We start from the raw sequence: 15,440 nt of genomic DNA on the forward strand, positions 1-15,440 counted from the left end.
AGGGACTCAAAAAGCCAACGGTACCGGCAATTTACTAATCCTTGCCTTGCTCTGGAGATGTGATGCTCACCCGACGCCCACCAGACTTAGAGATCTGATAGATCTGTCTATGCACACCACACATAGAAATGTGATGGATCTGTCTATGCACACCAGACTTAGAGATCTGATAGATCTGTCTATGCACACCAGACTTAGAGATCTGAAAGATCTGTCTATGCACACGAGATCTGCAATGTGCACGGGGCTGACGATTGTATCTGGGAAACCAAATCTGCAAGTCATGAGGAGTGAGTTTTGTGCACTTGTTGAAGCGAGTTGGGTTGGTGTGAGCGACGTCGCTGTCATAGCACAAAGACTGAGGTGGCATGAACGACAAGGAAGGGGAACTTTATACTATACCATGATTTCAGCTTGATTTCTCGTATTTGGTGGTCTCTCTCTCTCTCTCTCTCTCTCTCTCTCTCTCTCTCTCTCTCTCTCTCTCTCTCTCTCTCTCTCTCTCTCTCTCTCTCTCTCTCTTTCTAGCTATCATTTTTATCTACCCAGAGCCTCTTCTACTAAGAAATAGTGGAAAAAAACTGTACATTCTGTTCACTGTCCTGATCTCGTGACCTAGTGTAACTTAATTGAGCGCTGCCCCTTCATTAGATCAGGCCAGTAATCAACCGAACTTGGAGTCGCACAGGTGTACTTAAATAGCATCTGTGGCTTGCGATCCCTTCTTGTCTGCGCGCGAGGAAAGCAGTCCGAAACAAGACAGTGAAAGTTAATTGACAATGCGAGTTGAAACCCTACACCCCACAGACCTTGGCTGGTGATACAGAGCCTAAGAAACCATATGCTTATTCACATGTGGTAAAGAATGATTGTGATAACAGAACTGTTTTTTCAAAAAAGAGCACAGAAGTAAAAAGAGCAGCAACAAAATCGCGCAACGATAAACCCGAGCAAAGCAACACAGCCCCCGAGACCCCGAGACCCTCCACTTAACAACGGCAGAATCCAACCCGACCAAGGCCTTTTATTTTTTTCTCAACATGTGTTGGGCACCTCAAGATTTGGGGACTGTTGCAGTTTGGTTCTGAAGAAAAAGAAAGATTATATGCTGTAAACGGACCAGGCATGTCCAAATTTCATTGGAAGAATGTACATTTTTAACGTGTGAATGGCCACTGCAGTAAGATTCGAGAGTGATCGGGTGAGCAGAATTTGGAGACGAGTCCAGGTGGCGTTCTATTCTTCTTCTCGTCCCTTCTGAACTGTCGACACAAAATCATGACGTTGTACCAAATGTCATCGCTTTCGAAATAAACGTCTTTCTCTGGTCTCAGGAGCAGCAAAACACAATAATCGTAGTATGCATGCCAAAAGCTTTTAGTTTTATTCACATAACCGTGGGGGGGGGGGGGTGTCGAAAGAGTGGAGCATTGAACAAATTAAGGAGTAGTATAGATTCAGTTACTTCTTTAAAGGGAAACGTTTGAATCAAAATTATGGATGGTAAGTCGGATATGAACCTATTGCTGCAAATATTTTTTGGCATTAATCGACTTTTCCTACAATGCCATGGAATCCAGCTGTTTCGAAATTGCCTATCCGAACAAGTGAAATAGTAAAACTAGTCTTGGCGAGGGTGTTTTGTTTTTTCATCTTTTTAAATTTTTGGTTATTATTGTTTTGTTGGGATGCTGGCTCTTTCAAATTTCATTTTCTTTTTGTCTTTTTTTTTTTTGGGGGGGGGGTTGTTGTTGTTCTTGTTCTTTACCCTGCCCATTCCTATCAACTGAAGCTTTTCTATTAAAAATGTGCAATGTGTTAAATTTTAAAACAAAATGTTAGTGAAAATAAACAGATAGTCTGATTTCCCTCAAAATTATTGTTTAATTATCTTTCCCCCATTAAAATGTTTCTTCTTTCTTACAACGAATATCAGAAAAGTAATCATCCAGGTATAAAAGTAGACCAGACTGGAGGTAGTCAAAACAATTATGTAGTAGTTAATTATTGCAATGTTACTACAACATTTCTTTGCTTTTATGAGTCACGAGACGGGCACCCTCTGCCCAGCTCCCCAGTAGAGCTGTCTTTACTATGCCATCGAAATTTCCTAAAGTTTACACGAAGTCTGCTCATGCGGTTGTTTCGTTTTTAGAATAATTCTACTTGGCCGAGGAAAGCAGGTAAAGTCAGAGAGTCAGATACATAAGAGACGAAATTTTGTTGGGTCGGGGGTTGCTTTTGTGCTAGTTGCTTGGGGGGGGGGGTCAATCTCATTCAAATGTTTGTGCACTTAATTAAACCGTGGCTGCTTTGGTTGGACGTACTCAAGCAGAGAGGCGGGGGTACCTAACAAAATATCTGTCTCACGAGAGAATTGCGTTATGTCTAATGAAGTAGAACATAGAATCAGTTCATCGCGATGGCTGGCGGTATCAGGCTATGCTGATGTGAGATTTGAAAGAAATCTTTGCATTCCTTTCTTGAAGAGGACATACGGCTTTTACCTCTTTGTGCATTAAAACAAGAAATGGGAGAAGAGAGAAAATGATACTACAAAGTCCTGACTGACACTAGGAGCAATTCAATTAATCAAGCGCTCACCTATTAATAATTCAGGTACAGAACCCAGGAGATGCAGAGTCGCCCATGGAGATGCTGACCCAGGTACCATCTCCTACTACTTTGCTGCATTGTAGTCACTTGAGAACATGATACTAATGAGGTTACCGCGAGAGAGTGACAAAACGCCAGACCAAGAGCTTCTCTTTCACTACTTTAGTTCTTGAGTTCTGGTGCATTATGACCCAAAAGGATGTTGACTCGTTTCGTCTTAACTGTATTTTATGGCAGTAGCTGTGAAAAGAAACAGGAGTAGCGTGTCATACAAGAGTGTTCGCCTACGAGTTTTTTGTTCACACCGTTCTTTCCAATTGGTTTCGAGCTTGGCATCCAGACTCGTGTTTAGATTAAAAGCATCGTCGAATTTAACAAATTCTCGGCCACTTTCATTGTTTTGACAAATATTCAGAGACAAGAATGTCTTTAAAGCAGGCCATATTCCAACCCGTAATATGAGTGAAAATGGTACTACCCAGCTTGAATAGCTTTGCGATTTTTTTTATATCTGACACGTCCTCGTGATTTTTACTGCACATGTGAGACGTTGACGTCTGGGCTTCGAAAAATTGTTAAACTTTTCTTTTCCTACTTTCTTTGTTTCCCACTATTTCCCAACGTTCATTCCTGAATCGGGTCTTATTTTTCTTTTATGAATGGTGCGCTCTTTCAACACACACCTCCACCCTTTCCCGTCATCCCCTCCTCAGAGGTACCTATGCTCAGGCATGTATTGGTCTGATTCCCATTCAAATCATCTTTAAAGAAGCCTTGCCTCTAGCCTAACGTAGGTCTCTTATAATTTGACAAAGATGAATGAGGGAAGAGCCGGATGAGAAAACTAAGACTTTGACAAACATGTTTTTAAGAATGCCAAGCTGAGAATTCCAACCTGAGTCTCCAGTATCACAGTACAGCAACATACCAGGTGGTGAGATGTCGCAACCACTTGTTCTCTATCTATCTATCTATCTATCTATCTATCTATCTATCTATCTATCTATCTATCTATCTATATATCTATCTATCTTTCTATCTATCTATCTATCTATCGATACATCTATCTTTCTTTTGTTCTTTCTTTCTATCTATCTGTCTATATATTTATTTTTCTTTCTTTCTTTCTATCTATCTATCTATCTGTCTGTGAACTCATGAACGCCTCCTTTCAAGCATTAGTCCATTAGAGTACCCGGTCTCCCCATTGATGTATCTGTCAGACTCCGGCTCCATACGTTTCTCACCGAACGTGTTCAGCTCTCTGCTCTTGCGAGGCTCTATTTCCTCCATCCGTGCAAGCAGCATACCGCTTCCTCGGGTACACGACATTAATCTTGTATGGGTATCTCCCACGAACTCACCACAGGCGTCCAAGAAAAACGTCACGGGTGGACGAGAGCTGACCAACGAAGAACTTTAGGGCACGCACAACGGAGAGGCGGAACGGGCTTGGCGTAGAAGAACTCGGTCCAACCGGATAGCCATGACCTCCGATGGCCATCGAGGTGCCAGTAGCCTTGTCGACTGGGGAAGGGGGCGCGAATGTATTCTCTTGCCAATACAGCTATCTATAATTAGATCGTACTGGAAAGAGACTATTCTTGCAATCGGAACACCGTTTCGTGATTCCTAATCATAAAGGGGGAATGTACTCTCATTCAGAAAGTCGGTCGGAAAGATCGGTTCGGGCTCGTCAGTGGGGCTGGTCTGTCAGACTGACATACGGCGTTGTACACCGATTCAACTTGCTGGGTACTCGAGATCTGGTCGGATCCAGAAATTAAGCACGATAGGTTACAATTCTTGGAAATAAACTAGTTTGAAAAAGCTTTAACATCCAAATAATAAAGTCCTAAGAACGACTGATCCGAAACAAATCAATAACCGTGTTTTTGTCATGGTGGAAAGCATGCGCCATTGAACATACATAAAATGTATTTGTGCAAAGAAATGCTCTGCAATTGCTTGGGAGAACAATAGAACTTATAATAACTTAGCAAAATGACAGAATGTCCTTAAATAGTCTATTTTGAAGCGTTTTCCTCCTGCCAAAGGATTTGACAATGGTTTAAGGATACAAACAAGAATAATAGTGAGAAATCAAGTTGCTTCATGCCATACAACTCGGGAAAATCTAGTCAGAACCTTTTCTACCATTTCTTGCAAGAACTGGGAGGGAGCAAGTAAGTTTTTGTCTCATTTTAGACAGACGAAAGAACCCTGCACACTCCACCCATTCCTTCCCATACTCTACCACATTCCAATATGTGTCACGTGTTCTTGTCTGTTGCAACTAATGCTGGTATGCAGTTACAATAAAAATGAAGAGAGGAGAAAATAGACTGAGACGAAGTACCAAATAAATACTGTGCACATGCGCTTCTAAATGTACTTTGCACTGTGCTCTCATTCGAAAGGAGGGGGGGGGGATTTCTCTTTCAGTGGAGCGTCGATGGCTCAGTTGGTTTAATGCAGGGCAGTTGTCAGGACGACCTGATTGAAACCCTGTCTTAATGCAAGCATGCCATTTTGCACAGTCCAAGAACGATTCTACTAAAACAGGGGTGGAGGTTATTCTTTGTTGTATGTTTTTTTTACTTGTTTGTTTTGTTTGGTAAAAGTATAGACTCAGCCGGCAGGAAAGTGAACCCAAAATAGCATTTCAAGTTCTTTGCTCATCAATGGCGATCTCTGTAAAGTTGTGTTGTACAATATGAATAATAATAACTCGATGATTAAATGTGTATACGTTAAGTTTTCTTGACCAAAAAAGCTGAGTCGTGCATGAACCTTATCGTATGTGTCTTGTTTGTGTTTCAGATCCTTCAGCACGATGGAACTCCAAGCCTGTAACATTTTTGCCCTTTTCGTTGTGGTTGTGACGCTCTCAGTTGCCAGCAGTCTCCCTGCCAGCCGGACGGACGATGTGCTGCAGGTCAGACACACGCTTGTATTGTGATGATTCGCGTTATTTCTTTTATAATAATGTTTATGCTCCCTGTCAACGCAAGTTAGATGAGTTAGGAAACCGACTTCTTCTGTCATGTCTGGCATGGCCAGTCTTGGCCCAGTGGGATAGAAGACCCCTGCACACAGACCTTACATTTACTTGATTTTTTTAAAGACTTGGCTTCTCGGAAATCGAACGCGTATTATTGTCGTCTGCGGGCAATGGCGAAGAGCCAACCATTACTTCACAGACACGGGAAAGATACATTAGTTTAACTTAGTTAACGTCCTTCTTGGCCTTACGGAACATTTCCAGGGGCTGCGGTGGTGTTTCATGATTACACTCCTTGTATTGCCCGAGAAAAGTGAACTCGATTCACACTTGGCTATGCTATTGCATCGAGTATTTTGCCTCTCTACTCGAATACTGAAGCCCACCAAGATCACATCCGACAAGATGGTTCATTCAGCCAAACAATTGTCTGTGGGAGTCCGCCGTTGCTCCAACATGGCGCTGCAATCGCTGTTTTGAAGCTATCTTTCCTTTCTACAGAAGAATAATAGAAATAGCACCCCCTTGCGCGCGCAGATCGACCGCTGTTTATCGATCTAAAATCCGCTGTTTTGGTTCACTCTGTGCGGAGTTTTTGGTGGTTGTTGTTGTTGTTGTTGTTGTTGTTGTTGTTGTTGTTGTTGTTGTTGTTGTTTTAATGACCTCTCGCCTCTCATTCTAAAGCAAAATTAAACGACGAAAATAGTAGCCCCTTTCATCTGAAAAGAGGCGTTTCGTCAGCTTAACCATTTAAAAAGGCGTTCTTCCGAAATTTGAATTCTAATTTTTGTTTAAAAACTAGTTAGTTTCACTGTGATTTTCTCTCACAGGTAAGGTTACTCTGTTCACAAAGTGGGTGCTTTTTCGAAGAGGGCGTCATCGGATTTTAAGGAAGCTTTTTTGATAGACTCAAAGAGAGGAGTGAACCATCTTGTAGTGCATCATCTTTGAACCCACCCACCGCCCAAACCTGGTTTGCTTTTACAGGCAAGACCGAAGTAGTTAGTCTCCTAAATTATATCAATGATGTCAATAGGGGCGTAAAACATTTGCAGTTGTTACTTTCCACACACGCGCGCGCACGCGTGCAAAAAAAACAACAAATACACGCAAGCAATACATACACAACATACCCCCAAGTTCGCTCTGGCCTCAGATTAAATTGGGTTTTTTTTTATCCCTTAACAAAGGGCCCTCCTGATTACTCCCACACAGTAACAAACATATTATTCCATGTCTTCCAGGAGGCCTCGGGTCTGGCTTTGAACAAACGGCCAAAGTACATGGACACCCGACGGGACCTTGACGTCTTTAAAGATCTGGTGCTCATCAGCATTCAAGAGGTGGGTGGCAAGTCGTGTTAACAAACGTGTTTGTTAGTAAAATGTAAGCAATAAGCACAATGGTGTGATGATGCAATCTTGCAATCAAATCAAATCAGGTCTATCCACGTGTCTTCAAATTTGATGATAAACCTTGATTTAACATTTTCGTAGTGGTGAGCTCTGTAGCGAAATCCGAGAGTCCCTTGTCACTGAACAGCAGCCATAGACAAAGAAGGTGGGGGGGGGGGGGAGGTTGTGCTGTTGCTGTGATAAGTGTCATCTCAATTCAGGACGCTAAGAACTACTCCACGCTGGTGGTTGGAAGGCATTGTTTATAGGTCCTATTTCTTTTCTTTTCTTCTGTTATTTCTGTTTGTCTATCTTTCTTTTACCTTTTTTTACGCAAACAAACAATTAAACAAAGAACTCGTCCAACATCAGGGGATGGGGAAAGAACGTGTCTGAAGAGACAAAAAAAATGTCTGACCTAAACGAAATCGGACTCCAAACTGATTTGTTGGCTAGGTCCAGTACACCACTTTCCCCTCCAGCCAGCTGTTATCCCAGACACCAGTGTGGAACGTTTGTTTTGATAGATCTAATTCCTGACAGCCGACTCGTCCATTGGATTTGCTCCTTTTATTCTATTGGGTTTTTTTGTTGGTCACTTCCCAATCAAAGACAGAATAGTAGACGGACATTCTCTGGGGAGACGCATCCATTAAGAGTAATGAATCCCAACAGTTGTACTGCAACAGAATCAGTCGTTGTCTTCGTAATTGGCCCTTGGGCAAAGGCACATCGCTTGGACGCTGTGGCCATTTCATTAGTAATAATTACACGATGCACTCAAATTACCAAGAGAACCAAGAGAGCCGACAACGTGGCAAGAACTGGCTAGGGTACTCAAAGGCAGAGACATAAATAAGGGGAACAAGGAAATAGACTAAGATATTTGACATTTAGAATACATGTAGTCAGTGAGCTATCAGAAATAGAAGACCTCATTTATTCGTTTATTGTGTTGCCATTTTATGATGGGGAGTAGGATATGAGACAGAATCGCCAATACGGGAATAAAAAACCTATAAAATGGCATGATCTCAACTGTCGAATAGAATCTGCCAACACTCTTTATAGTGTAAAAGTGCTTGTCAACCCTTATATAGCCAGCGCTCATTTTTTGCAACCTGAAATGTTCATTATAGCGTCCACTGACTTGTAATTCCAAACGGCACGTTCAGTAATACCTGTCATTACCCGGGTGATTCCCATCAAAATTACCAAATCACCCACTAGTGGGCAATATCGCCCGGGTGGGCAAGCACTGGTGTTAAAGATCCGCCCTCTGTATTATACATGTACTTTAACGCCTCTTCACTTAGGCCAGCCTCAATGTCGGGGAAAACTCTCTCACGAATAACAGCCGGGAAACCCAATGGACGAAGGGAAGCGCGTGTGTGTGTGTGTGTGTGTGTGTGTGTGTGTGTGTGTGTGTGTGTGTGTGTGTATGTGTTTGCGCGCGTGTGTTTGTGTGTGTATACATAAATAATAAAAACAATCACATTTGGCATGAATTAGCTCCCCTTTCATTGCACTGCTCCCCTCCTCCCCCCCCCCCCCTCCCACCCCCTCCGAGTTTTATTTTTTGCTTCACTAACTCGTTTTCCTTTTCTCTCCAAGTGGCCACTCTTTCGTGAGGTGTTACGGTATGTGAGTTTTTTCCGGTTTGTTCCTGTAGCTAATCCTTTTAACCCAGTGCCCCGATCAAAGGTAAAGTAGCCTACACTGCCTTCGGAAGTCCAATAAAGTGTTTAGGGAGATAATGTATTTCAAGTAAAATTTAGCTTTCCAAGCAATCCAATTTCAATCACTGAATATCCTTGAAATATCTCAATAGAAAGTAAAAGGTGGAAGAATTCATTAAAAGGCAAAAACAGTGCTTGTTTGGTTTCTTTGCGATTACCGTGACATTGTATCAAAATTGGGTTTTGAAAAAATATTAACACCGAACTTGTGTATTTGTAGTAGAACGTTTTTAGCAAAGGTTGTACTTTAATTGTTCTATTTTAAGAAAATTGTGGGAGCAGAGTTTGACATCAGACACAGGACTAGCTGTTGTCATTTGAAATGCACTTCTCTGTTCAGTACTAGAGGAGTTTTCCGAAGTGTCTTGAATGGACAAAAAAAAGCACCGGACATAATTAACTACAACCAAAGTAGTACGATCTAAAGCCCTACTTTATCTAAGTGAGGGTACATTAGCGCTATCAAGAACAATCTGTATTTAAATTGTAGAGTGCTTTCAATTGAAACCGTCTTGCTAACGGTGAAAAAGGTTATTTTCCTATTTCTAAAGCTTCCATTACTATAGTGTCCTCTACTGGGAGACTAATTCCCGTTCATGTTTGGGTCATTGTGACAGAAAAACGGTATATCATCCTGCCCATACCCTAAGGCATTAACTTGGGTTCAACAGTTCGAAGTTACCTCCCTCCTTGATTGCAACCTAGTGCAAGTAGTTCTGTTTTCCGTTCCGGTACCGTTTTCTGGTGCTTCAGAATAAAGGTAGCTGCGTTCCGTAAACTGTTGCCATCGATCCGCGGAGCTGAATACCCAGTGATACAAAAACATCATAGTAAATATAAAAGAAAGCCACACTAATGCAAGGTATTTTCCTAGAATGCCTCGTTGGAGGTTCTCGTCTGCCATGAAGTATTTATATCCCTTAAAGTTCCATCTTAACTTTTTCTACTCTTATATTTATACCCCGTGGGGGAATTAACAGTGGCTTTCAAAGAGACTCGGTGGGTTCTAACAGTCGTTTTCACACGATCTCAACGTTTTCTACGCTTTGAACTGATCTGTCGAATATTCAGTACTTTGGGGGTTTTCTGAGTTGGAGCATTGAAAGCAATGATCGATCGTGATGAGCAAGGCCGAAAACATGTGAGCGGAAACTGTACCTGGTAATTATTTAAGCTGATTGTCAAGGGAACTTGGAGTAACGAAACTCCCAGGCATTGTATACCCGTGTGGTTCCAGCGACGCTTGATTAGCTATGACTGTGAGTGGGAAGTGAATGGTCAGGTACTCACAGTTGTAACACGAGAGTCCCCCCCCCCCTCCCCGAAACGGGACGCCACTTTCTCTCATTCTGTTTTTCACTGTTTCACTTATAGTTGACGCTCCGTCCTGTTTCAAAAATCAAACAGCATTCAATATTGTAACTTGATGTTAATTCAATGGACAGATGGGGAGAATAAGTAAGTAGACGCTAGACAGATCGTATGTGTTCTAGCTGTCTATTTATCTATCTATCTATCTATATATCTATCTATCTATCTATCTATCTATCTATCTATCTATCTGTCTGTCTGTCTGTCTGTCTACCTGTTTATCTTCCATTCCGTTCGTTAGTTCTATTAATCCTTCTTTCTCTCCCTCTGCCTACTAGCAATCCATTAATTTATCTTTTTCTCTCTCTGGCTGGGTGTTTGGAAAGCTAGGTTGCATGCTAGATATCGATCGATCTACCTATCGCATTCATTTTCACTCTTAAGTTTACTTCGGTTTCAAGCTCCTTTTCTCCTATTATCTATTTTTTGCTAATCCCATTCCTCCAAATATTTTGGCCATATTGTATTTCCCTTTCCACTGTTTATTCCTTTTTTTATTTTTTCACTCTTTCAAAGCTGACATCTCCTAATATTCATCTACAGGAAGGGGATGTCTGTTGGGGAGCTTTATATTGCTTGTTTGCAATCTTTCCTTCTTTTCATTTATAAGACCGGGAGAGATCTAAGAGTAAAACAAGTCTCCATGGACGTCATAAATTCATTACAGAAAAGTGTTAAAAATGACCTTGGAAACGAGAATTCTCATGAGAACCTGGGAGGGAAAGCAAACATTACAGGAAAAACTGATAACGTGCTCTTCCTCACGTGAGAATGAGAGAGAGGGAGAGAGAGAGAAAGAGAGAGAGAGAGAGAGAGAGAGAGAGAGAGAGAGAGAGAGAGAGAGAGAGAGAGAGAGAGTTAGTGCATAATATGTGTACAAGAGGATGAACTTCAAAGTCCTGTAACAATGAAACATCGACAGCCAGTATCTTTTCCAGACCGACAGACAGACAGACAGACAGACAGACAGACAGACAGACAGACAGACAGACAGACAGACAGACAGACAGACAGACAGACAGACAGACAGACAGACAGACAGACAGACAGACAGACAGACAGACAGACAGACAGACAGACAGACAAACAGACAGAAAGACAGACAGACAGCAGGGTGGTTGAGAAAAGGTAAAAGATAGAATAAGACAGAAAAGAATAAAAGAACCGTAAAGTCGAGAAGTGACCGTGTCAGTTTTGATGAAACAACACTTACAGTTCAGTGCCTAAATGCATAATTGTATCAAAATATGATATAGTAAATGTAGAGCATGACTACACTTTAGAATGTGGGATAAAAGCACAGTTTTATATTATTCTACCTTGACATTTACAGCTTTTTCGCATTCTTTTTCTTGCCCCGTCGAAATGATCAGTTGGCCCAATGGTGGCCCTTTTTCGTAGCGTGGCGGTTAAATACTTAAGCGGCCTGTTATGAAAACAAGGTTAAAGGTACGTTTCCGTTGTATTTCCGCCTATAGGGCAGAGACGAAGCCGATTTCAGATTTGCTTGTCTCTTATTTCTAGCCCAAACATGCGCGTTATTTTCCCGTGGTGCAAAAACTCACCATATCGGTTCTTTGGAGCCTTCTTGATAATTTGAATAATGGCGTATCCGTGTATCTTTCCGTGACACATGTCAGCGGCCGGGGTACGAGGTGGGTCTGTGACATGCCGACACGCGAAGGCCATAGAATCTGGTGAGCAGAATCAGGCCCATTGATTCTGTGATCCTCCTTCAACCCTTTTCTAAGAAGCTATTTTTTCCTTGATTCTGGTTTTGATGTCCATGAAAAAGGGATTGTTTTTTAGTTTTCGTTCATCATTTAGGATCTCAAAATGACGTTTTAAATTTAATGTTTCTTTATTGGAGATGCTCATTTTTAGTTAGCAGGTTTCGATATTTTGAGATTTTAGAAAAGAATAAGATGCTCAATCTGGTTAGTGAAATGAGCAATCCGTTAAGAAATTAATTTGTTTTTGTATTAAGAACGATTTTTAGTCTCTTTCTTTTTTAATCGAAATCTGTTTAAGCTAGCTACACCCTTTGCCTCGTTGCAGAGTGGTACACCCTCATCTGGTTTAGGCAGTCATCTGTAGAATTTTAAAAGAGTTGATATCTATATGATGGCTATCTCTAAGTTTTCCCAATCCGACTTGCTACCGTGCTGCTGGTTTCTGGGTCACTAGCGACCGAAGATTCTAGGTTTGACTCGAGCGAAAGTCAAGATTATTCTCGTCCTTCATGGCTCACAGCATATCGACTTAGGACGGACCAAAAGTTTAGTCGGTGCGGAGCTAGTAGTCATCTATATATCCATAGATTTGAAGGGTCCAATACAAATCATAACAATTTAAAACACTGTTTCATAAACTTAATTTGATTTCAGTTTTCTGCCCCAGTTTACGTTCGAAGAAAGAAATAGAAATATAGTCGTGGCGACAGGTGTTGTATTATTATATAGTAGAGGTTTTACGTCACTCGCAACTGCATAGGGTCATATGAGCGCCTAACAGGTGCAACAAAAAGGACGAAAAAAGGTGAAATGGGAAAAGAAATGCGGATGGTCTTGATGAGTTTTTAAAAAAGCAGCCTAGCGTAGTAGTTTCAATATTTTTCAGTCTCAACTAAAAAGTCAACAAATTACAGAAACTCATGAACGGGTTGAAAATATGTATAGTCAAACCTGCTCTATTGGCCCCCTGTACTAGACAATCACACGTACAAACGACCACTTCCCACTCACCCCCCCCCCCTACTTTTTTAAAATATACATTGTAATGACACTGTCTATGACATCCACTTGTCTAGGACAACCAATTTTCTCCTTGACAATGGGTGGTCATACTGGACAATATGTCGCGACTTTCAGTGAGGGTAGTAGTTGTCGAACGAATCAACAATGGTGTTTGATAATCCACGTTCGGGTTCAGTTCAATAAAGTCCGCATATTGCCGAAGTAACAAGACTTTCTAAAATGATGTTTTCTTTTGCCTCTATGGGGAAAACCCAACTAATCCAGCAGCGTCTTTTTATTAAAAAATATCTCCATATTTCTCTCAGATTCATATACACTGATCTCCCTACACAATATGGGAAAATGTTTAGCTTGTAATGAAATAACATCCTTGTTATATGCCCGCTGGGAAAGGGATATTGGAGACACTTGATCTTGAACAGATGCCTCTGGGGTTTGAGGCATTTTGTACAAAACATTCCTTGTTCCTGGATTAATGTTTAGCGTACGAGTTTGAATTGTGTCAGGTGATAGGCGTACGGGTTCTTTATTTTCAGGAAAATCCTTTGACGAAGAAAAATTGAAGAATGAAATAAGCTATCTAATATCAAGAATGGAATTGGAAGGAAAAAAACAGACTACATTGGTCCGTTATACACAAATGTGTCGTCAGGTGCTCGCCAATTTTTGGGCATATGTAATTATTGGTAACATTGTAAACCTTGTTCATTTGTCTTGCATTTTTTGGTGAAAAAATACTCATCTTACTTGAATAGAAGTTGATGTATTTGTAATTGAAAGAGGTGGGGGTCGCCTGGTGGTAACATTATCGAGAAAATTGGAGAGAGAGAGAGAGAGAGAGAGAGAGAGAGAGAGAGAGAGAGAGAGAGAGAGAGACAGAGAGACAGACAGACAGACAGACAGACAGACAGACAGATAGACAGACAGACAGACAGACAGACAGAAAGACAGACAGACAGACAGACAGACAGACAGACAGACAGACAGACAGACAGACAGACAGACAGACAGACAGAGAAATAGAGAGAGACAGAGAGAGACAGACAGACAGAGACAGCGCCAGAAACAGAGACAGAGACAGAGACAGAGAGACACCTGAGAGAGGTGCACATTCGCATTCATAAGAAACAAAAGCGGAGCAACAAGATGGAGTAACTAATTTATTTAGAAAATTCTTAACTTATGCTCTGGCTGAAATTAAGCGTCGTGTTTTGAAGTTAAAGTAAATGCGACATGTTGATCAAGGACATGGGTGGTATTAATCAAACGCCTATCCCCACTCAAGACTGTTCAGAAATTCTGTTGAACTGCTTTTTCTAATAATCATTTAGATGGATTTTAAATCTTTAAAAAACACAAGGGATATAGAACAACTATTATAATAGAGGGTGGTGTTTCTAATTTGTAGCGGGTATCTGTTCATCAAGTGTTCGAAATCACAATACCAGGAAGGGGATTCAGCTTATCCTCGGTCGCTTTTCTTTACTCTATTCTCTATTCATTAATCACTTTAAGTTTATGTTTCAAGATTAAATCTTTGCACCCAGAGCTTCTTCGAAAGCTTTTAGGGATTTTTTGATGATCAAGCAGACAGCTCCGATAAACCTCAAAGTATCTCAGCATCAAGTCTCGAACTGATTCGTTATCAAAGAGGTGAAGGGTGAAAACAGTGCAATGTGACTAAAGGCTTGTGTTCCGGTTTTAGAGGGGAAAAAACTATTCTCGTTACAATCCATCTTAGTGCCCTACATTTAATCATTGTGGCTCCTATAATATTATCCATCAAAAGCCATACCGATAGACCAAAAGTTCGAAACTGAATAGTTCCAAAGAGTCTGAAAATGTGAACAGCTTTTATTTTAGCTGGGAAATCTAAATTGAAAATCTCTTGACTAACCGAAAGACGGTGAGGAGGCTTGTTTGGGGAGGGGGGGGCGAGGTGTCTTCACTTTGAGCAGACAGAGAGCAAAAAGAGAAGAATTGTGACAACTAAAATCAACGGAGACTGACGCTAAAAGATTGTAACACTTCCACGCCACACTGGAAAGGGTTTAAATCAGAGGCTGGGCCCCACCAGGGATTTCGTGGCACACATTTGCACACATTTCAGTGAAGGTCAACCCCAGCCCTCCTTTCGGAACCTACTGGACCTAATACGCACAATTGGGGTTTTCCATTCTGGGGGTTGAAATAGGGGTGTCGACACCATTCGGGGAAGACGAGTTTGGCTTATTTCGAGAAGGGGGAGAAGGGAGCTGAAGCCGACTTTTGTCTATGATATGTTCATTCATCCCCAACCCCCTTTCCCGGTCCTAGCATTCAAATACCTGAGGTAGATGGAGAATAAATAACAGCCTGGCTCGCAACCACTTCTTTGTTGATGTCAACAAAACGTCTATAATGTCAGATGTTATGCAAAAGCGTATCAATGTGATGCAAACCGCCCAAGACAAAACCAAGATATTTACATTAACCGAGCTTTTTAATTGACCTTTGTATTTCTGAAAGGAACAATACCTTTCATACCTTTCCACACATAAAGTGCAGCCTGCCGTTCCGA

General features: G+C 41.3%; 1 protein-coding gene across 1 annotated transcript in view; it reads left to right on the forward strand.

The window, feature by feature from the left end:
• LOC100533367 (whitnin precursor) overlaps nt 1–15,440 on the forward strand; it is a gene marked incomplete in the record, with an annotated part of 77,869 nt that overhangs the window by 51,975 nt on the left and 10,454 nt on the right. Inside the window, 2 exon segments of the mRNA NM_001204657.1 lie at nt 5,440–5,554; nt 6,865–6,966. Coding sequence (NP_001191586.1) covers nt 5,453–5,554; nt 6,865–6,966 — 204 coding nt within the window.

This window comes from Aplysia californica, unplaced genomic scaffold (genome assembly GCF_000002075.1).
Source record: "Aplysia californica isolate F4 #8 unplaced genomic scaffold, AplCal3.0 scaffold00016, whole genome shotgun sequence".
In the NCBI taxonomy this organism is placed as follows: Eukaryota; Metazoa; Mollusca; class Gastropoda; order Aplysiida; family Aplysiidae; genus Aplysia; species Aplysia californica.